This window comes from Sus scrofa, chromosome 14 (genome assembly GCF_000003025.6).
Source record: "Sus scrofa isolate TJ Tabasco breed Duroc chromosome 14, Sscrofa11.1, whole genome shotgun sequence".
NCBI classification, from domain to species: Eukaryota; Metazoa; Chordata; class Mammalia; order Artiodactyla; family Suidae; genus Sus; species Sus scrofa.
The window spans coordinates 113,769,971-113,791,515 of NC_010456.5; the positions used below are offsets into that span (position 1 = coordinate 113,769,971).

Below are 21,545 nucleotides of genomic sequence, written 5' to 3' on the forward strand. Positions count from 1 at the left end.
TAAGTTAGTGGAAAAGAAGACTGTATCTGCTGATTTTGAAACTTTTATCCAGAATGGAGCCAAAGAAAACATTCACTTCCTCCAGTAATATCCCATGAGTTTGATCCACCCCCTTCCACCCCTTTCCTTGAAGAGGTAAATTTTAGTCCAGGAAAACAATAATTTGAGGTTACTTTAAAAACGAAACACAACAAAGCTGTGCTATAAAATTCTTTCCCCTGCCCTGACTCCCTAGCATACCAGTTCCTCTCTGGCCCTTCTTGAGTCTGTTTGTTGCTAATTTGTAGGGACAGTGAGTTGAAACAAGCCCTGCACTTTGGCCTGCTTAAGCCATTTCTGTGCCCCTCTCTGTAGCCGTTGCTGGTCTGGGCAGGGCTCAGCTATACTTGGATTTGGACCTGGATCTTGCAAGAGGCATCTGTTGTCAAAAATGGTGGCGTAGTCCTAGGTCACTTTCTTGACCTACCTATCCTGGTCTTTTAACTAAAAGAGGAGGGCAGTGGCAGAAAGCTGCATACGTCTCAGGAGAGACAGAGACAGGCTTTGAGGACAGCCAGGTAGAATGTGACACAGTGACTTTTCTTGCAGGTGGCATATGGTTTGCCGGGGTTGTGTTGCGTAGTTCCCTTGGGCATTGCATCAGGGAGGCCAGAATATTATTTATTGTTTGGTTCTCCTACTTAACCCACATGTTCTCAGGAGCTTCCACTGAACTGTGACACATGGTCTCATTCTTGGTTTCAAATCCCAGCCTGTTCCTAATGTGGTGCAGCAGAAACAAATCTGACTAGAATCCTTGAGGATGCGGGTTTGATCCCTGGTCTTGCTCGGTGGGTCGGGGATCTGACGTTGAGCTGTGGTGTAGATCACAGACCCGGCTCAGATCCTGCGTTGCTGTGGCTGTGGTATAGGCCAGCTGCTACAGTTCTGAATTGACCCCTAGCCTCGGAACCTCCATATGCCTCAGGTGCGGCCCTAAAAGAAAGAAAGAAAAAAAAACCCAGCTTATCCTGTGGTTATCTTCCAGGATTTGGACATCCCTGGTTACTCACCAGGCAGTGGTGTGGATACCTGTGACCTCTCACTCCTCTGGAGCCCAGGAGAGTCTGGCACAGGCTGCAGAAAAAATAGAATGTATGGGAGTTCCCACTGTGGCACAGATGGTTAAGGATCTGGCATTGTCTGCAGCAGCTCCGGTTGCTGCTGAGGTATGAGTTCAATCCCTGGCCCAGTGCAATGGGTTAAGAGCCTGTTTCCACTTGGATCTTGGCCAAAAAAGGGGCGGGGGGCAGAATAGGTATACTTTTTCCTACTGCATTCTGAGCAATATGCATTAGTTATCTGCCCAGAGATTTAGAATCTTAACATCTTGTCCCTAATCAGCAGGAACTATGCCTCGTCAAGGACAGGTATAGAGTTAATTTTTTATAGCCAGTAGGTAAGTTCAGGCCCTTTTGGAACTGACATTTTATTTGAAAAACATGGATAACCACCCCTCAGAAGAGTAGGATCTCAGAAGTGCCCAAATAACTTTATATAGCTCACAGAACAATCAGGCTATAGTTGTTTTAATAAGGCCACATTTCAAGCCAGGTGCCTATTGCTGTAGCTTAGGTTTATTGTAATCTATTTCTGATAACATATAGAAAAGAGGGATCCTAAATTCCCTCTCTTCTGAATCATCTGGTATCTCTTAATCTTTAGGAGTTAGGTCTTAAAATTCAGAACGTTCTTTGGCGTTCTTCAGGGTCTTTAGGGAGAGAGCCTCTGGATTCTGAAGATTTTTTTGAATCTCTTATCTGTTTGCAGGGAGACCATTTTTAATGGAACTCTTTGTCCGAGATAGAAGTAAATGGTTTCCTTGAACAGTGTTGAACTTTTTACTGGCAGTAAATCTCTGGCACTGGTCTCTCGACAGACAGGCACACAAGACGAGCCCCATTGCTATTTCTTTCGCTCCCAACAAAAGCCTGCTGCAGTGGGATGGAACTGCTGAGAAAAAACAAGGTTAAGTTTAGAATTTTGCTTTTCAAAACTGTCCGGCGAAACTGGTGAATCTCTTTCAAAACACATCAGTAACAAGTTAACTTGGATCTTCAATATTTCAGCTCCCTTTGAAAACTCTACCTCTGTCTGGCTAAAGAAGTGATTATTTTATTGGTTCAAGAGCCGTTTTCTGAGTTCCTGTCATGGTGCAGCAGAAACGAATCCGACTAGGAACCGTGAGGTTGTGGGTTCGATCCCTGGCCTCACTCGGTGGGTTAAGGATCCTGCGTTGCTGTGGCTGTGGCGTAGGCCAGCAGCTGTAGCTCCAATTTGACCCCTAGCCTGGGAACTTCCATATGCTGTGGGTGCAGCCCTAAAAAGCAAAAAAAGGGGAGTTCCCGTCGTGGCGCAGTGGTTAACGAATCCGACTAGGAACCATGAGGTTGCGGGTTTGGTCCCTGCCCTTGCTCAGTGGGTTAACGATCCGGCGTTGCCGGGAGCTGTGGTGTAGGTTGCAGACGCGGCTCGGATCCCACGTTGCTGTGGCTCTGGCATAGGCCGGTGGCTGCAGCTCCGATTGGACCCCTAGCCTGGGAACCTCCATATGCCGCAGGAGCGGCCCAAGAAATAGCAACAACAACAACAACAAAAAAGACAAAAAAAAAAAAAAAAAAAAAAAAAGCAAAAAAAGGAGTTTCCATCATGTCTCAGTGGTTAATGAATCTGACTAGAAACAATGAAGTTTCGGGTTCAATCCCTGGCCGCGCTCAGTGGGTTAAGGATGTGGTTAATGAATCTGACTAGAAACAATGAAGTTTCGGGTTCAATCCCTGGCCGCGCTCAGTGGGTTAAGGATCCGGCGTTGCTGTGAGCTGTGGTGTAGGTTACAGATGGGGCTCGGATCCCACATTGCTGAGGCTCTGGTATAGGCCGGTGGCTGTAGTTCCGATTAGACCCCCTAGCCTGGGAACCTCCATATGCCTCTGGTGCAGCCCTGGAAAAGACAAAAAGACAAAGACAAAAAAAAAAAAAAAAAGCCATTTTCAAGATATAACCAAGACTTCGATGAACTAGAACCCAGTCGTAGAAAGAATACTGAACCAAAAGTCAGAAGACCAGGGATTTGACAGTCCTGATTCTGTCATCTCCAGCCTTAGGCTAAGTGTCAGTTCCTTATCTGTAAGTTGAAGGTGGTAGTACAAGTGCTGAGGGGGATCAGCACTTGTAGGGTGCTGGCTGGTTGGCTCAAATGTGAGGCTGACTCTTAAAGAAGTTTGAAGAGCTCAAGAGTCTTATATAAATGTATGTTATATAAACTGATTATATATGTGTGTACATACCATCCTTGCTCCAAATTATGTCCCTGAGGCTTTGCAACATTATAAATTTTTTAAAAAAGAGTGGGAGTTGTTCCCGTTGTGGCTCAGTGGTAAGGAACCCAACTAGTATCCAAGAGGATGCGGGTTTGATCCCTTACTCCTCTCAGTGGGTTAAGAACCTGGTGTTGCTTCAAGAAATAGTGTGGGTCTCCGTTGCAGCTCAGATCTGGCGAGGCTGTGGAGTAGGCCCACAGCTGCATCTCTGATTCACCCTCTAGCCTGGAACTTCCATGTGCAGGTGCGGCCCTTAAAATAAATAAATAAATATGTGAGTTCCCTTGTGGCACAGCAGGTTAAGGACCTAGCATTGTCACTGCAGCAGCTTGGGTCGCTGCTGTGGTGTGAGTTTGATCCCTGGCTGGAAGAACTTCCACATACTGTGGGTACAGCCACTAAATAAATAAGTAGACAGATATTTTTCAGAAAGAATTAATTGTATTGATTAGATTATACTTATTATAGCACAAAATGAACCTGAATATTTCAGGAAAGTTTTCATCTATCAGAACTGAAACATAAACTTTTTTTTTTAACCTAACCATTTAGTAATTACAAAGTTCCTCAAAGGCAAAGTCCATTATCTTATCTGTCATTTTTTTGTGCCTGTCAGCATCTAGCCTGAAGGTTTAGGATAACTCCTTAGCGATTCAGTTCTTTTCATTAAAATTCGGGCTTTGGATCCAGGAAACGTGTTCTAGTTCTGTGATCACTCTGAACTTCAGTTTCTTGATTTCCTCTAAAAAGAGAGGAATATATAACTGAGATAAAAATGCCCAGCCAAATATTTGATAAATGCAGGCACTGGGCAGACCTTGGTTCTCTGTCGCATTTCCTGAATGTTGTGGCCAGAGGTTTTCCTGATTTGCTAGAGGTATTCTCCTCATTCAGTTAAGAGGGGTCCTCCTCTTTGTCCAGGGGCCTGTTTTCTGTGGAGTGTGTAAGGTGTTGCTGGAACCTCAGAGTAGAGAGTAATGATTATTTTATTGGTTCAGAGCTGTTTTCAGAGTTCCTGTCATGGCGCAGCAGAAACAAATCCGACTAGGAACCATGAAGTTGTGGGTTCGATCCCTGGCCTCACTCAGTGGGTTAAGGATCCTGCGTTGCTGTGGCTCTGGCGTAGGCCAGCAGCTGTAGCTCTAATTTGACCCCTAGCCTGTGAACTTCCATATGCTGTGGATGCAGCCCTAAAAGCAAAAAAAGGAGTTCCCATCATGTCTCAGTGGTTAATGAATCCGACTAGAAACAATGAAGTTTCGGGTTCAGTCCCTGGCTGCGCTCAGTGTGTTAAGGATCCGGCATTGCTGTGAGCTGTGGTATAGGTCAAAGACACGGCTCGGATCCCACATTGCTGTGGCTCTGGTGTAGGCCGGTGGCTGTGGTACCGATTGGACCCCTAGCCTGGGAACCTCCATATGCCGTGGGAGCGGCCCAAGAAATGGCCGAAAAAAAAAAGAAAAAAAAAAAATCGTAAAGCAAAGGTACTGCATGGGCGTAGAAATCATTAGTGGGCCCACTGTGGCCTGAGGGCCAGTGGTTTGCAATCCATGCTTTTCAAGCAGCATAGGCAGTGATATAGGTAGTGCGAAGGAAGGGCCTTACCCTCACAGAACCAACTGTGGAGACGCAATAGCAGAACTGCCCTCCAGCTTCGCCTGAGTGCCACTTGCTGTTCTATCCCTCAGCTCTTGGCACCATCCCTCACCGAAGATACTGTACTTCTCAGTGCATTTGTTCTGTGGCAGGAGAGGCCAGTGATGAGGGACTGCTGGGATTCCTCGAGGCAGAACTGCTTTTCCTTCTAAGTGTCCTGGGGTGAAAGAGGCAGGTTGACCCCATGTGCAAGTCACTGCAGCCAGCCAGACCCTGCAGGCCTGCACGCACTAGGACATTGACAAGTAGCCTTCAGTAAAACCATGGGATATGTTGCAACTTCCGATCTTTGCTCTGGGATTTTCCTACCAGGGTCAAGTGGCTTTTTTCTGAGTTTGTTATTCAGGTTCCTAATGGCAACACAGGAAATGGGTTTTAATTTCTTTGCTGGCTGCTCTGTTTGGGGGCTCTTTAATGAGGATCCAGTTGCAGTGCGGCTTTGGCGGTAGCAGTACTGGTGTGGATAGAACCTAACTAACATGTCCGATTTTAAAAAAATATGTTTATGATCTGTTGTTTGTGTGTTTTTTTTTTTTTTTTTTTTAATGGAATGAGGCAGAGAGAGTGTAAATAATTTTATGTGCTTTGATCTAAGTGGCAAGCCTTAGGGCTAACTGTGTTAGGATGTGTTCAGGATTCTAGAAAGAGAATATTAGACTATTCCACTCTTAGAGGGCACGAACTGTGTATATTGTATATTTATTATAAATCTAGGGCAGTGGTCCTCAAACTTGAATATATGTGAGTGTAATCAGAGGAGTGGGTTTTACAAGGCCAATCTTCGGTTTCTGCCCCCAGAGGTTCTCAATCTGCATTCTTAAAAATATCCCAGGTGTTTGGAGGCCTATGTACCACACTTTGGAGGCCTATGTACCACACTTTGCATCTCTGTTTTCTTGCTTTTGTTGTCCAGATATGTTCATTGCCACTTTAGGGTAAATAATTCACTCATTGTGAGATATGCTGGTTTGTTCTGATTCACTCTGTTGCCCTTCCTCAGATTCTTGGAATGTCATTCTTCAGGAGTCCCCAGAGAGAATTGTTCCAGGAGACCCTGACAGGTTGAAGTAAAAGGCCTATGTCCCTGCTGCAGCAGGGGTGCCAGGGACTCCTCTTCAGCAGCACACACTGTAGCCAACCCTTGAAGCAGCAGCTGCCCGCCTTGGTTCTCAGCTTTTCTCTGATGTGTCACTAGCTCCAGGCTTTGGCTTTACCCTCTAAAGTACTTTACACCTGGGAGATGGGGTGTTCCTGAGCCCAGCGAGCTGGAGTCTAGAGCCCTTAAGGAGTAAAGCATACGTCAAAACTGAAGGATAAGGCTGAATCTTATCAGATGCGCTTTATTGGCTTGGTAAGGGGGAACATGCTCTGGCTAATTGTCCTTTTGGAAAATTACTGAGCTCAACCAAACAGCATAAAAATTCATTTCTAGTATCCTGGTGCATACAAAGCAGTCTTGGTTCACTTGTTAGCAAATGGCTTGCCCTTTGTCAGAAAGGAAGAAACTGAGCTCCTTTAGCTAGTAAAGCCTGCTATATAGTATAGTATTTATTGTGAAGGATACAAAAATAGAAGGTGGCAATCCCTACCATCAAAGAATGGGAGATTAGAGGAAAGCCTAGGAAACCATAGGCCAGGACGCCTACCGAATCATTCTTCTGCTGGAGCTTACTTTCCTTTATTCCCAACTCCTCTTGAATATCTTCCCACCCAATTCAAAATGTGTACCCTTGAACAGTTCTGCTTATTTCCTTCAGTGCTTCAAACAGCCTTAAAACTATTGGTATTAGTGGAAGAGTGATTTTAACTTTCTTGTTGTAAAAACAGAGGTAAATCCACAAAACTTTGAAAGAGTGTATTTTGTGACCACCTACAAATCTTTTTCTAAGGACCTAGACCTGAAAGTATTGCATTTTCAGAATTTAAAGATTCTATCTAGGATAGAACAAAAATAGCTGATTCTAAGTTAAAGTTGCTTGCCTATTTTATAAGACATTTGAGGTCTGGCCTCTTTCTGAACGCCCAGCTCTTCTTTTCACACTGCTCTTCTGGAGATTCACTACTCAGCCACACTAGCCACCAAGTTCAGGCCTGCCTTGGTGTCTTTGCATGCCCTTGATACTCCCTCTGCCTGGAATACTCTTCCTGAAGAGCTGCTTAAGCTGTCTCTTCTCATCATTCATTCAGAACTCAACTCAGACATCACCCCCTGCCCTCAGACCTTTCTTCACTGCCCATCTAAAGCCCTTTGTTCTGTTGTCCCATTTTAGTTTCCTTATGAAGCTTACTATTACTTTAAATTCTAACTTTACTTGTTAATTTTCAGCCTTCCCCTACCAGAGTGTATTTAAGTTCTTTTTGTCTTTGTTGTTTTGTTTCTGACAGTGTGCCCAGGTGTGAGTTTATTACTGTCTGAAAATTCCTATCTTTAATTAGTTCTGATAATTTTTCAGTTGTCTCTAAATATTGCCTCTCTTCCATTTTCTTCTTTCCTTCTTAAGCTTCTCGTTTTCCATTTCCATATTTCTCTCAATTGGTAGAATCTGTTTGCTGGGTAATTTTCTCAGATATGTTTTCCAGTTCACTGATTTTCTTTTTAACTTGGTCCTGTCTCTGTGTAACCTATCTGTTGAGCTTTTAATTTTAATAACTTTTTCTGTAAGTTTTATTTTTTTTTCCCCCAAATCTGTTTAGTCACTTTTTCTTTTTCAGTATGTTCTCTTCTCATGTTTTTCATTTTTCTTTTTGGCTTTTGTGTGTGTGCATGTGTCTTTTGTCTTTTTAGGGCTGCACCTGCAGCATATGGAGGTTCCTAGGGTAGGGGTGTAATTGGAGCTACAGCTGCCGGCCTGTGCCGCAGCCACAGCAATGCCAGATCCGAGCTGAGCCTGTCACCTACACCACAGCTCACGGCAACACTGGATCCTTAACCCACTGAGCAAGGCCAGGGACCGAACCTGCAACCTCATGGTTCCTAGTCGGATTCATTTTCGCTGTGCCATGATGGGAACTCCTCTTTTTGGTTTTAATCATTTGAAACATCCCATTTGTTTTACAGTTTATCTGATCATTTTATTACGTTTTTTTGGGAGAGTCTTATCCTGGTATTTGTTGAATTCCCCAAATCTTGTTTGCGATGGATTATTTTGGCATAAGTTTGTATTTTGTGTGAGCTCATCTTCAGCAGATCTTTAGTTGTGGACATCTTCATGCCCTGATTGAGGGAAGGTCTCTTTAGAGTTTTAGAGTTCTTCTGCCAGATGTCCCAGTCTGGGACTCCTTTTTGTTTTGGTTTGGTTTTTTCTTTTGGCCACACCCCTGGCATGTGGAAATTCCCAGACCAGGGATCAACCCAGGCCATGGCAGCAACCAGAGCCACAGCAGCGACGATGTTGGATCCTTAACGCACTACGCCACAAGAGACCTCCCATGGGACTACTTTTTGTGTTGTATTTTTGGTTTGGGGATTCTCAGACCATGTAGTAGTGCAATTCAGATCTCAAATTAGCTTGTGGAAAGGCTTATGGTTACAGATTATTAGAGAAGATACTTTAACCCTCTCAATACAGACCTTCCTTATTGTGGCTGTGTGCCAATGGGCTGATTTTTTTTCTAGTCTACTCTCTTCTCTTTGAGAGTCTTCACCTTATATTGGGGTTCTGAGTCTCTGTTTTAAGTGGACCCAAGAAAATAAACAGCTCTTCTTTCCAGGGCTGGAAAGGCCTGATCTCATTTACCACTGGAGTTTCTAGTTCTTCACCCCCAACACTTTTGGCCCCTGGGGCTCTTCCTTGCTTTCTTGCAAGCTCAGCTGCATAATTAAAAGAATATAATTATATTTTTAAAGTTACCTACCCAGCTCTATTGCTAGCAGCAGGATCTTTTCCCCTAGAATCTTTTGCTCAGCGTTGTAGCTTTAACATCCAGCACAGTGCCTGGCACATGGGGAAAGGATATGAATACAGATTTGTTATTTGATTTGTAGAAACAGATCTTTGTTTTTTGGCCATGCCCATGGGCCAGGGATCAAACCTGTGCCACGGCAGCAACCCAAGCCCCTGCATTGATAACGCCAGATCCTTAACTCGCTGTGCCATAAGAGAATGCCAAATGGATGTTTTTATTAGGAACCATTCCTTTTCCTTGTCCAGAAGGCCAGAGATACTGCTCCATATTCATTCATATCCAAGAGATTTAGCGTCTGTGCTTTAGCATCCTGTAAAGGATTTGTTTTCTTATTTTTCACTTTTAAACTTTAAAACTTCAGTGCTTTCCTAAGGTCATGAAGATGCTGTTGCCAGTTGCTAGCAGGGTTTTCCAGCCCCATAAATTGGCAAATTAAAACCATCTCTGGGGAACCATTACTGCCCAGTGTCTCTTTTTATGCTGGCACTTCGCAAGTTCTTACGCTGATTAAATTGATCTTTACAGTGGCTCAGCTAAGAATAGCAACTCTAAGACATGGAAACTCTTAAGGAAAATGATGTTAGTCCCATAGTTTATGCTGCCACCAAAGAGATGAGATAATTTTTTGCATATGTGCAAATGGCATGCTTTTTATCCTTTTCCACTGTAAAAAATGTTCTTTCCAGAGTAACCCTGGTCTTGCTTGCTGCTTCTTCATGCCAGTGCTTTTGGTTTGGTCACCATTTGTGCCTTATTTCTTGGATCTGGTTACTGTGGTATCAGAGCTGAAGGCACACCTGTAACAGATGAGGATCTTTTTTTTCTTTCTTTTTTTTTTTTTTTTTTGGCCACCCCACGGTATATGGAGTTCCCAGGCCAGGGATCAGATCCAAACCGCAATTGCCGCCTACGCCATAGCTGCGGCAACACTGGATCCTTAACCCACTGTGCCAGGTCAGGGGTCGAACCTGCATCTCAGCGCTCCCAAGACGCCGCCAATCCCGTTACACCACAGCGGGAACTCCACAAATGAGGATCTTGATGGTCATTGTCACAGCCATTCCGACGTGAAAGACCTTAGCCTAAGAGCATATGTTATTCACCCAAAGTCCCTTATGACGAGGTCCCTGTTTCTAGCATTTTTTTGGCCAGGAGTTTGTGCAAATGAAAACATTGCCAGGAAGAAGTATCTTTAAAATGCAAATCTGATCTTACCCTGCTTACCTAACTTCCCTACTTACTTTTATTTATTTATTTATTTATTTTGGTGACACCCCTGGCATGCAGAAGTTCCCAGGCCAGGGATCCAAACCCACACTGCAGCAGTAACCAGAGCCACAGGAGTGACAATGCCAGATCCTTAATCTGCTGCACCGCCAGAGAACTCCCCTACCTACTTTTTCAACCATCTCCTTCAAGCTAAAGGGCTTTGCTTGTATCATTTCCTTTGCCTGGAATGTTCTTTCCATCCCTCCTCCCTAGTGACCAACTTTCTAATCATCTGGGCAATCTCGGATCAAGCTTAACCTCTGCATAGCTGTCTGGGCCTCCTTGGCTAGGCCCTAGGTCTTATCTGTTGTGAGCACTCCCCAAATCACGTATTTTTCTTCCTAGTTGCGGCTTTATCTGCATGATTACTTTGTCGTCTTTCGGTAAAAGACGACAAGGACAAAGATCACGAGTGTTTTGGCCATGTATTTGCCTACGGTGTTTCCCACCCCCTCGTTCAGTGCTAGTGCAGGGTAGGGACTCAGTGTTGAAGGGAGGTGTGAAGGCCCCATGTCCTACACTGGGATGGAACACCAGTCTGCTTTGCAGAAAATCAGTATGTGAAAATAATGACCTTTTAAGCAAAGAAGGGAGGAGCCCAAGGCATGTTGCTTCTTCTCGCTGCCAAGGAGAAAATGTTCCCAAAGTCAAAGAGCTCCACAAGGGCAGGGCCTTTATCTTTTCCGTCAAAGATGAAATGTTGATTTTGTTTGGTTTGGGCCTTTTCGTGGATTTATTTAAGTGTCTGAAGTGTAAAAAACAACTGAAGAAATAGAACTTAAACCAAGGGGACTATGGCTTAATAGTTAAAAAAAAAAAAAAAAAAAAAAAAAAAAGCTCAGGCTCTGGAGTCTGATGAATTAGATTGGACTGCTTTCTAGCTGTGTGACCTCAGGCAAGTTACTTAGCCTCTCTTGACCTGAGTTCCCTTATTCTACCCACTTCATAGTGTTGTTTTCAAGTTTAGATGGAGGAAGATTTGTAAGACATTCAGAACAGTGCCTGGCACGTGGCAGGTACTTGGTGTATGTGAGGCATGTCATTCACACCGGCTCGCCCTGCCTTCGTGGAGGCTGTGTAGCCATCGTTTGATTCAGCAAAGCTTAATGTGCCAAGCACTGTGCTTATCCTGGGAACTGGGGAAGGGGATAAGGAGACAGAGCTCCTGCCCACAGGGAGGGTGTGGTTCATTCTCTGGTTCACTCTCAAGAAAGTGGCCAGGGCGGGGAGGTGCGGGGGTGTGGATATTAACTTCCCAGGCTTCAAGACTTGGCCTGAACAACATAGCATGGATAGAACGCTTAGAGAAGCTTGGAAGAAAAGCAAAGGGTACCCATAAAGAGCACTGAGAGGTTTTCATATTTGAACTTTTATTGCATTCTCTCTGGTTCCTTTTTCTTTTCTTTTCTTTTTTTTTTTGCCTTTTCTAGGGCTGCACCTGCAGCATATGGAGGTTCCCAGACTAGGGGTCCAATCAGAGCTGTAGCTGTTAGCCTACGCCACAGCCACAGCAACGCAGGATCCGAGCCATGTCTGTGACCTACACCACAGCTCATGGCAACGCCGGATCCTTGACCCACTGAGCAAGGCCAGGGATTGAATCCACAACCTCATGATTCCTAGTTGGATTCGTTAACCACTGAGCCACGACGGGAACTCCTCCTTTTTCTATCTTCATGTGTCCAAAGCAGCCCACATTGCCAGTGAACTTTACTGTTCTGTTATAGTTCTCAGTGAACGCAAAGTGCTATTTGCATGGTCTTTCATGCCCAACACTAATGTCTCATAGAATACTGTTGGTAGTAAGATCTCAGAGAAATTTAGTCACTTACCCAGGTTCACACAGTTAATAAGCAAAGTGTGAGAGCTGGGCTTTGAACCCAGATCTGACTGAATCTTAACCATGTGGATCTTGACCAGCCTGGAGGTCCTTGGAAGTTCTCTGGGTGACCTAGGATTAGGCTCCTCATGCAGGGAAGAGTGGAAGAACACCATGCAGCCTTTGCACACCTCTGTTCTTTGCTGGGACTCAGAGGAGACGTAGATTGCAGGAGCTCTGGCTTTGGCTTAGGGCTGCTGTGACAAAGGGGATGGGGGGTAGGCTAGTGAAGGCTTTGGGTTGAAAGAGACAGGAATGAGCGTCCTGACGAGCTTAGGACCCCTGAGGGGCTTGTCTTCTGTGATGGCAGAGCTGGGACCAAACCTAAGGCTCCTGGAATTTTCTTCTCACACCAGCAGATCTCTCTGGAGCATCTCACTACTACCCTCCTAATCTGCCCTCGTTTCTTCCTTGCTGAAGGTCCGTGAGCCCACATCTTGTCTTCTTTAACTGCCCACCTGCTTTCCTTCCTCCTGCAGCCGAAAATGACAGTTCCCACAACCAGGGCCATTCCAGGCAGCTTGGGGACCCTGGGGGGAGGAGAGCAGGGGATGGGATATACTGGGTAAAAAGGGTTTGAGGGACTTGCCCTGCCGTCTCTGGGCAAGTGAAGGCAGAGCAGGGGAGAGAGCGGGGCCCTGTTTATACCAGGCTTCCTGCCTCAGGGGCTGGGAGAGCCAGGAGAAAGCAGGAGGTCGTGAGGATGCCAGTTGTTTAGATTTCAAACACGTTCCATTCCACACCTCACGTCGGACCAGCTGGCCGCCCTGGGATCAGAGCCGAGACCTCATCTGGTGAATTTTCCTGAGGCAGAAGTATCACTGGATTCTTTCATGTGTCTTTTAGAAAAACAGTACAGCCTCTTTTAGAAACTAAGAAGACCCTTTGAACTGTGCTCTTGTGAGCCAGGGCCGGAAGAATGGCATTTCAAGGCCTGGTAAACTTGGGAGGAACTTTTTTTTTTTTTTTTTTTTTTTTTTGTCTTTTTAGGGCCGCTCCTGCGGCAAATGGAGGTTCCCAGGCTAGGGGTCCCATCGGAGCTACAGCTGCCGGCCTACACCGCAGCAACGCGGGATCCAAGCCACATCTGCAGCCTACACCACAGCTCATGGCAACACCGGATCCTTAACCCACTGAGCAAGGCCAGGGATCGAACCCGCAAACTCATGGTTCCTAGTCAGATTTGTTTCTGCTGCGACACAAATGGGAACCCTTGGGAGAAACTTTTTATGTCCTTAGGAAAACAGTGTTTTGCCCCAAAGTCAGAGAGGGTACATTCTAGCAAAAGCAGTGAGCACAGATCTGCTTTCTCCATGTGCACCGGGCCTCAGAGGTGACATCCCACTGGACAGCCACCCACTAGGTGTGCCATTTTGCTTATGGCCCACACGGGAAGGCGAAGATGGGAAGAACTCTGCGATACTCTTGTGAAACCCTTATTGTCCGAGTCTACAGATGCCTCGCCCATGTTTCCTTCTTCCTAAGCCCCTTTACACCAGGACCCTCCGAGATGTGGTGGAAGCAGGCACTGAGCCAGGGATCTGGTTTTTAGCTGTGCCCTTTCCTTGTGGCTTTAGGTGCCCGGCCTCTAGTCCTGTAGGCAGTTGCAGGAGTGCCTTGTTTATACCTGCAGCCAAACAGCGTAGTAAAGCAAGGCCTAGAGAACAGGAACCGACCATGTGACCTGAGTTTCCACTGGCAGGTGTCTGCCAGGATGTGTACTGTGGGCAGTGTCAGCCTGAGTAGCAGCAAATACAATACTGTGGTTTTAGTTTCTTTGCTGAGCAGGGCTTCTTCCCGTCCTAACTCTGAGCCTCTTGAGGTTAGGGACAGTGTCTCACTCATCTTTGTGTCCCTCGTACCCAACCCAGTGCTTGGTGTAAAGACGGTGTCCGGTCCATTGTGTGTTAACGTCTTTAGAATAAAGAAATGTTGAAAGCCAGATCTTAGAGGTCTCCTCCCATGCCTTGTGGCCCAGAGGACATTTGGGGCTGAAGTTCAAGTCAGCTGATAGAGTATTTCATAGCTTAACTGTGAAATACTAAAAAAAAAAAACAAAAACAGCCTCTTTGCCTGTCCACCAGTGCTGTGCATAGCATTTGGCAAACTGCTAGGTGGTTACTCAGCAGTGCCTTTTCTGTAGCTGTCCCTGACCAGGGACAGTATGAATCCCAGTCAAGGTTAGTAAGAGATCATCTATAAGCAAAAAAAGATCTAGCAAGTTGAAATTGGGCTAGGGACCTGAGCAAGTCACCCCTTTTCATAAGACTGAAGGATCTTAGTAGTGAGTTTTTTAGCCTTCTTTTGAACCACACTGTAGTTAACCTTGGAGATCATGTGTTTTGAAGGGAGGGTGGAATGACTGACCGATACTAACCCTAGAATACGTATGACATTAATTGTTCCAGGCACTTTCACAGAGAAGCAGGTTTTATTTAAAATACACACCTCGGAGTTCCCGTCGTGGCGCAGTGGTTAACGAATCCGACTAGGAACCATGAGGTTGCGGGTTCGGTCCCTGCCCTTGCTCAGTGGGTTAACGATCCGGCGTTGCCGTGAGCTGTGGTGTAGGTTGCAGACGCGGCTCGGATCCCGCGTTGCTGTGGCTCTGGCGTAGGCCGGTGGCTACAGCTCCGATTCAACCCCTAGCTTGGGAACCTCCATATGCCGCGGGAGCGGCCCAAGAAATAGCCAATAACAACAAAAAGACAAAAAGACAAAAAAAAATAAAAATAAAAAAAAAAATAAAATACACACCTAAGTACAAGACACTCATTGTCTTCTTACTGGCTGAGTTTAGTACCAAAACGTGGAGTATTTCTGCTGGGACGTAAAGAAAGCAAGAAAACCCTTTTCTGTCTGAGACTTCTACTCTTTCCCAGTCAGCTTTGTGTACTGAATACCTCTCTCCTCTTTCTTTCTTTCTTTCTGTCTTTTTGTCTTTTCTAGGGCCACACCCGTGGCATATGGAGGTTCCCAGGCTAGGGGTCTAATCTGAGCTGTAGCCACCGGCCTACACCACAGCCACAGCAACTTGGGATCCGAGCTGTGGCTTTGACCTACACCACAGCTCACAGCAACGCCAGATCCTTAACCAACTGAGCGAGGCCGGGGATCGAACCCGCAACCTCATGGTTCCTAGTCGGATTCATTAACCACTGAGCCACAACAGAAACTCTACTCTTTCCGCTTTAATAAATCATATATTCTTGTCTTACATCTGCTGTTGCGTGGTTCTTTTTTTGTTATTGTTCTTAATGGAATAAACATTGGTGCAGACCATCTTGATGGGGGTGGGGGGGCAGATGACCAGGAAGAGGGGAGGTGAGAAGAAGTGTGTGGAAGCTATAATTTAATATGCTGAAACAGTTTTTGATTTCTTTTAGGATAAGGAAACCTGCGTGGGTACCAACAATCAAAGCTACATCTGTGACACAGGACACTGCTGTGGACAGTCTCAGTGCTGCAACTACTACTATGAACTCTGGTGTAAGTCCTTGCCTGGGGGGTTTTTGACACCCCAGGGCCCCAGTTACCACCTCTGCTCTCTGGGAAACCTCAGGCTGGTCAGTCCTCTTCACATCCTCTTGGTGGCAGTGTTGGCGAGCAGAATCTGCTTCCAGGTTCTAGAAGCGATCACTCTGTAGAAGAGGAGAGCTCTGATGCTCTTCGGATGCCATGGGCTAGAGACTGGAGACCATGGTCTGAGCCTTCTAAGAGGCCATGGCTATTAGGTCTGCTGCAGAAGCTCTTGAATGGGCTTCTCTTTGATGCCCTCTCCGGTGGTGTGTGCTGAGCAGTGACAACAACTTACATCCTTCCTTGGGCCAGCCCAGACGCCCAGCCAAGCTGCTGTGAATGCTGGGTGGTGCTTTGTGGGTGGCTCTTATGCCGTTTACTTGTAAGAACCACCAAGGCTTCCAGAATTTCTCATAGATCGTCAAGGAGCTCCCTCTGTTTCTCAAGGTCCCTCTCAAAGGGATAATCTCTCCCGAGGATTTTGGCAGCCAAGCCCTCCTGGAGAGAAAGGAGTCTTGAAGTTCAGCCCGTTTTGTTCCTTCCCCAGGTCTCAAACTGAGGTGTCTAGAGGCTCCTCCAGTCTGTCTGATCTCTTACTATCAGCTCAGTGCCATGTGGAGACCATCCCTGTCTTGCCTGGCTTGGTGGCAGCCAGGACCATTGGCACCTTGCAGAGTTCCACGAGGGTGGGGACATTGCCAATGGTCTTCAGAGAGTGACCCAGGCTTGGAGAGTTTGCTAAAGCACTTTGTACCCCGATCTTCTCGGAACTCAGATGAGACGCTCTAGGGTGCCGGACAAAGAAGGGGAAGGTGAGAGAGCCCTGAGGGCGGAGAGTTCCCAGGTGACCAGCATTGTGGTAGCTGTCACAACTGTCTGTTGATGAGGAAACGGTAGATTGTTTCCCCAGGTAATTCTGAGCCCCGTCACTCCTTCCATTTGGGCTTGCTTGTCACCCATTCCCTTACTGCCACCACCGTCTCTGGCCTTTTTCCCCTTCTCCTTTCTGATCTCCGTATTCCCCCCACATCAGTGATACGATCAGAAAGCAGCCAGAGGGACTAATGTTTAAAATGGAAAGGAAATTAGACTCTTGGCTGGGAAGCCTCTCCCTCTAAATGCAAACGGATCCTGTAGCTGTGGGAGTGGGTTCCACAAACAGGACCTCTCCTCGCCGCCGTCTTTCCCTTTAGAGGACCAGCTCATCTGCCTTTCTGAGGAATCCCAGGGGTGGGTAAGCGCAGACTCCTCCCCAGGGAGAGAACAGGGCCCAAGACGTCCCCAGCAGTCCTCCCCGTACATCAGCAGCAGCAAAGGCAGGCCTGGAGTTGCCGGCGCTATTTTAGAAGGGGTGGGGCTGAGGGACACGCTTGAGAAACACAGAGTACCCAGGCAGGTGGACAGACTGTGTTTAAATGTTTTAAAATGCAGATAACCACAGGTTTCAAGTTCCCCCCACCCCTTGTTAAAACAAAAGTTGAAGCTGGGCTGCCAAAAAGCCCCAGAGCTGTGGTTGGTTTGTTTTTCTGGGGCCCAGCCCAGGCGCATCAGTTGTGGAAAGGAATGGAGCTGCTGATGGCCCTGTCTCAGATTGACAAGGCCTCCTGGGCCGTTGGCAGAGCAGACTCCGTGGCCACCGGAATTGGGTCACCCAAGCCAGGGCTGAGGGGAAGGGCGGCAGGGACAGGGGGACCCAGATGGCAGGGAGGCAGGCAGATAGGCTGGGAACCAGGCCCTTCACCCAAGGGCCCGAAGAGAGCCAGAGAAAGAGCTGCACAGTTCTGGTAAGCTGGGAAAGGGGTGGCCAGACAGAGACCAGGGGCAGGACGGGGAGGAGAGACTCACCCTGTCCAGGTTGGCTCGTGCTTTCCAGATTCTGTAAAAGCAGACCTTTCCTCCTGGGCCTGTGCCCAGACATGGCTTTTTGGTCAGAAGATGCCCAGTGAGTGTTCGCCGCCTGTCAGAATTCTTTGGTTTTCCTCCTTCTTGAGGGCCTGGCCTGAGCCTGCTATGTATAGGAGGGAGGCTGGGTGTAGGAATGAGCCCTTTCAGTTCTCATCAGGACTGTGCTTTTTGTCCCTTTGAACCTGGTTCCCTCTAATTGCCTCTGAACTTTGCCTGAAACGTGGAAGTAATGGGCTTTGGGTTATTCTTTTGGTCTCTTTCCTTTGGAAGGAAAAATCTCAGCCAGGAAATCCTTGGCAGGGTTTTCATCAAAGTACCTCTTTAACTAGAGTTGCTTACAGGGAAGGCCTTACGGGGAAAATAATGCCATTTCCACCAACCCTCATACCACTACTAAGCTGAATTTTCCTGTGTGTTGAGGACTGTCTCTCTCACACACACACACACACACACACACGTACGCACGCACACACGACGTTACACAGACACACAAGCACACACAGACCTTAAGCTGCAGCCAGCACCCTTTCTTCCAGGTCTTTTCCGCCTCTTGTAACATAAGCCAGTCATCATTACTGGGTCTGTGTCAGTCCAGAAGAGAAGGTCCGGTTTTACCACTGCTGTGGTTGAGGCTGTAAGGACCTGGTCATTCTTATTATCATCCCGTGCATTTTTATGGCAGTTGTACTTTCCCTCATCATTCAGTCATTTATTCAGCAAACTTGTTCCAGTGGTTCTCAGACTTGGCAAGCATCTGCGTTTCCTGGAGGGCCTATTAAAACACAGATTTCTCGGCCCCACTCCCAGAGTTTTTGATTCAGCAGGTCTGCAGTGGACCTGAGAGTTTGCCATTCTAACAAGTTCCTACTGGATGCTGTGGCCTCTTCTGTGTTAGAGGGTGTGGGGAGACAGAATCCTTGCCATCAAGAAGGGAGTCTCTTAGCAGAGAGAAGAGGTGAAACACATGCTTCACTCACTAGTAATGCAAAGTACAGAGCTGAGTGTCTCTGCCAGGAGCGTTTGCGCTAGCTGGGCAGGATCCAGGCAGACTGCGTGGAGGCGGTGCCATTTGAGATAGGCCTTGAAGAACATATGGAGAAGGGTAGAATGACTTCCCAGGCAGAGGAACACCAAACACCATAGGTCAAGGTCCCCCTGGAAAGAACAGAGCCTGCAGCGCGTTAGCCTTTCTCCTGGGGCTGTGGGGCTCCCCTGGGGGTGGGGTGGGGATGAGGGTACTGATGTGCATAGAACTTGGTAAGGTCATCATGCAGGTCGGCCCCTCTGGCCCCAAGAACAACCCTGCCCTGTATGCAGAGCCAGGGACGCTGAGTCGTGGGTTCAGTGGGATTCACACAAAGTCACCCCCTTCGAGAATTCTCAAGTGTCAGGCTGGAAGGGCGGTTGGCCCAGGTCATGGAGGGTCTCAGATATGCATGTTGGAGTTCCACTGAGCATGCCCTGCATGGCCAGAGAGAGCAAAGAGAAAAGTTTGAGACCCCAGGAGGCTAAGAATGTGCTAAAGGCCAAACAAAGAGCCTGAACCCGTCTCCTGATGCTCATCCCAGGGCTCTGTCTACTCACCAAGCTCCATTTTCCAGGGAGAGGTCAGAGTTGGGAATTTCCGTTCCTGAGATAATTCAGGGGACCTTCATTCAGGTGTCATTTTCCCTGATTTGGGCTTCAGTGGGGAAGAGGGGTCTGTTTCTAGATGGTGGAAATTTCCCTGAGGGGACGTGAAACAGATTTTTATCAAATCCAATCCGTTTAACTCTGCTCAGCTTTTCACCTGCTGACTTTTATTCTTTTTAGTTTGTCTTGAGATACACATTGTTGAGCCGGTCTTAAGGGGGGGGCTGTAACATTTGCCACCCTGAGCAGAGTGGACACCAGAGGCCTGGGGTCTCCTTCCAAGCCCCGTCTGGAGCCCAGCTCCTAGCATCCAGGCTTCTAGATCAGTAGTAGGTGGGCTGGTTTTCCAGTGAATTGAGGCAAAAGTAGGACCTAGAAGGGAACTTTGGGCTTGTAACTCCCTCAGTTTTTTATGGAATACGGTTAGGGGGTTAGAAAGGAAATTTAAAGGAAGCCCTTTCCATCTGTGACCGTGCCTGGAACAACAATGGTAAGAATAAGCTAGAGTTCCTTTATGGCACAGCAGGTTGAGAATCTGGCATTGTCACTGCTGTGGCTTGGGTTCAATCCCTGGTCCAGGAACTTCCACATGCCATTAATGTGGCCCCCAAAAATAATAAGCTAGAGAACCTATTACACACCAGACATGGTTTAGAGTACTCTGCATATATTAACTTCGTTATCCTCACCGGGACCAAGTGGGTAGAAACCATTATTGTCTTCATTTTATAGAGGAGGAAAGTAAAAGCAAAGCGACCAAGGTCACAAAGCTGGGAATGAAACGTGTCCATGCTTTCCAATGCAAGTCCTCCGAAGTCTTCATTTCCCCAATTCAGGCCTTTTCCACAGTGGCAGTGGCAGGAGCTAAGAGCTCTGAGGGGCCAGGGAGGTCACCCACCATCCTGTGGGCTAGAAGGAGAGCTAATTTACAGTATACTTTGGCTTCCTAATGAGGAATTTCCTGCCAGTTGGGGAGTGGTGTTTTCCCAAGTTTATAGTGAACTCTGGGGCACATGACTCAGTTCCTACATTGGACTGTGATTGTTTTTAAAAACATGTTTTCCATTTTGCTTAGCATGACAAATGCACCCCACCACGAGGTCGCAGCTTTCAAAGGTCACTGGGGAATGCAGTCTTCCGGGGAGGTAATGAGTTTGAGGAGGAGGGCGTCCTGCTGCCTTCTTTGTCTGTGTGGCTCTTTCATGAGGTTTGCCTTTTTAAGACTTTCCTCCTTGTTTGTGAAATCTAGTGAAAATATCAAAAGTTTGCACAACTCCGCAGGGACTAGTCTGGATGGTCCCCCTTTTAAAGTTGATGGGACACGGCTTTGACTAGAATAGCTGCCAAGTGAATCTGTTGCGTGAGGGATAGACCAGAATGCTGTCTGTCTTCCCACAGTTAACTCCTTCAAGTGGGACCAGTCGTTAGGGGGCTTTTCTGGACCATTCCCCTTCCAGGCCCCTTCTGTTCCCAAGATAGTTTCCCCCCAGTTTTTGTTTGTTTGTTTTTAAGGCTTTTTTTTTTTTTTTTCCTTTTCTTTTGGCCGTGGTGTGCAGCAGCTTGATGTGGGATCTCAATTCCCAGACCAGGAATTGAACTGGGTTCCGCAGCAGTGAAAGCGCCAAGTCCTAACCACTAGACCACCAGGGAGTTCTTTGTTTTCCCCCAGTTTTGTTTTTTTTTGTTTGTTTTTTTTTTTTATCCTTTTAGAGCCACACCCAAGGCATATGGAAGTTCCCAAGCTAGGGGTCGATTTGGAGCTACAGCCGCTGGCCTACACCACAGCCACAGCAATGTCAGATCCAAGCCACATCTGCGACCTACACCACAGCTCACAGTAACACCGAATCTTTAACCCATTGAGTGAGGCCAAGGATCAAACCCACATTGTAATGGATGCTAGTCCGGCTCATTACTGCTGAGCCACCTCGGGAACTTCCTGTTTTCCCCCAGTTTTGAACCACACTAATAATACTTTGCGATACTATATTAGAAATGTAGAAATTAAAATGCAGTTTGAGACTTATGTAATAGCATACACGTGATCCTTGGTAGGGAGAGTTTTTCTACCCATGATACCACATGAGAAGAAACAGCTGATGGAATTTCATTAAACATTTGGGTTTGCTGGTGCTGTTAGATCTGATTAGGATAACTCTGCCAAGGGTATGCCTTCCACTTGTCTCATTTTTCTCTCTAGTCTCCTTCTACCCTGCCTGATTATTCCTCAAAACAAACAAACAGAGAAAACCTTTTTCTTTTTTCTTTTGGTCTTTTTATGGCCACACCTGCAGCATATGGAGGTTCCCAAGGCTAGGGGTCAAATAGGACCTGTAGCCACTGGCTCCACCACAGCCACAGCAGCACAGGATCTGAACCACATCTGCAACCTACGCCACAGCTCACAGCAACATGGGATC

At 46.8% G+C, this 21,545-nt stretch overlaps 1 protein-coding gene across 5 annotated transcripts in view; it reads left to right on the top strand.

The window, feature by feature from the left end:
* Positions 1-21,545, top strand: part of WBP1L (WW domain binding protein 1 like) — a 62,807-nt gene that overhangs the window by 32,213 nt on the left and 9,049 nt on the right. For all 5 annotated transcript variants that reach the window (XR_002338748.1, XR_002338749.1, XM_001929157.7 and 2 more), the window contains exon 2: positions 15,456-15,558. Coding sequence is in view for 3 of the 5 variants with exons in the window: in XM_001929157.7 (XP_001929192.4) it covers positions 15,456-15,558 (103 nt within the window). In the remaining 2 variants the exon portion in view is untranslated. The remainder of the gene's footprint in view (positions 1-15,455; positions 15,559-21,545) is intronic.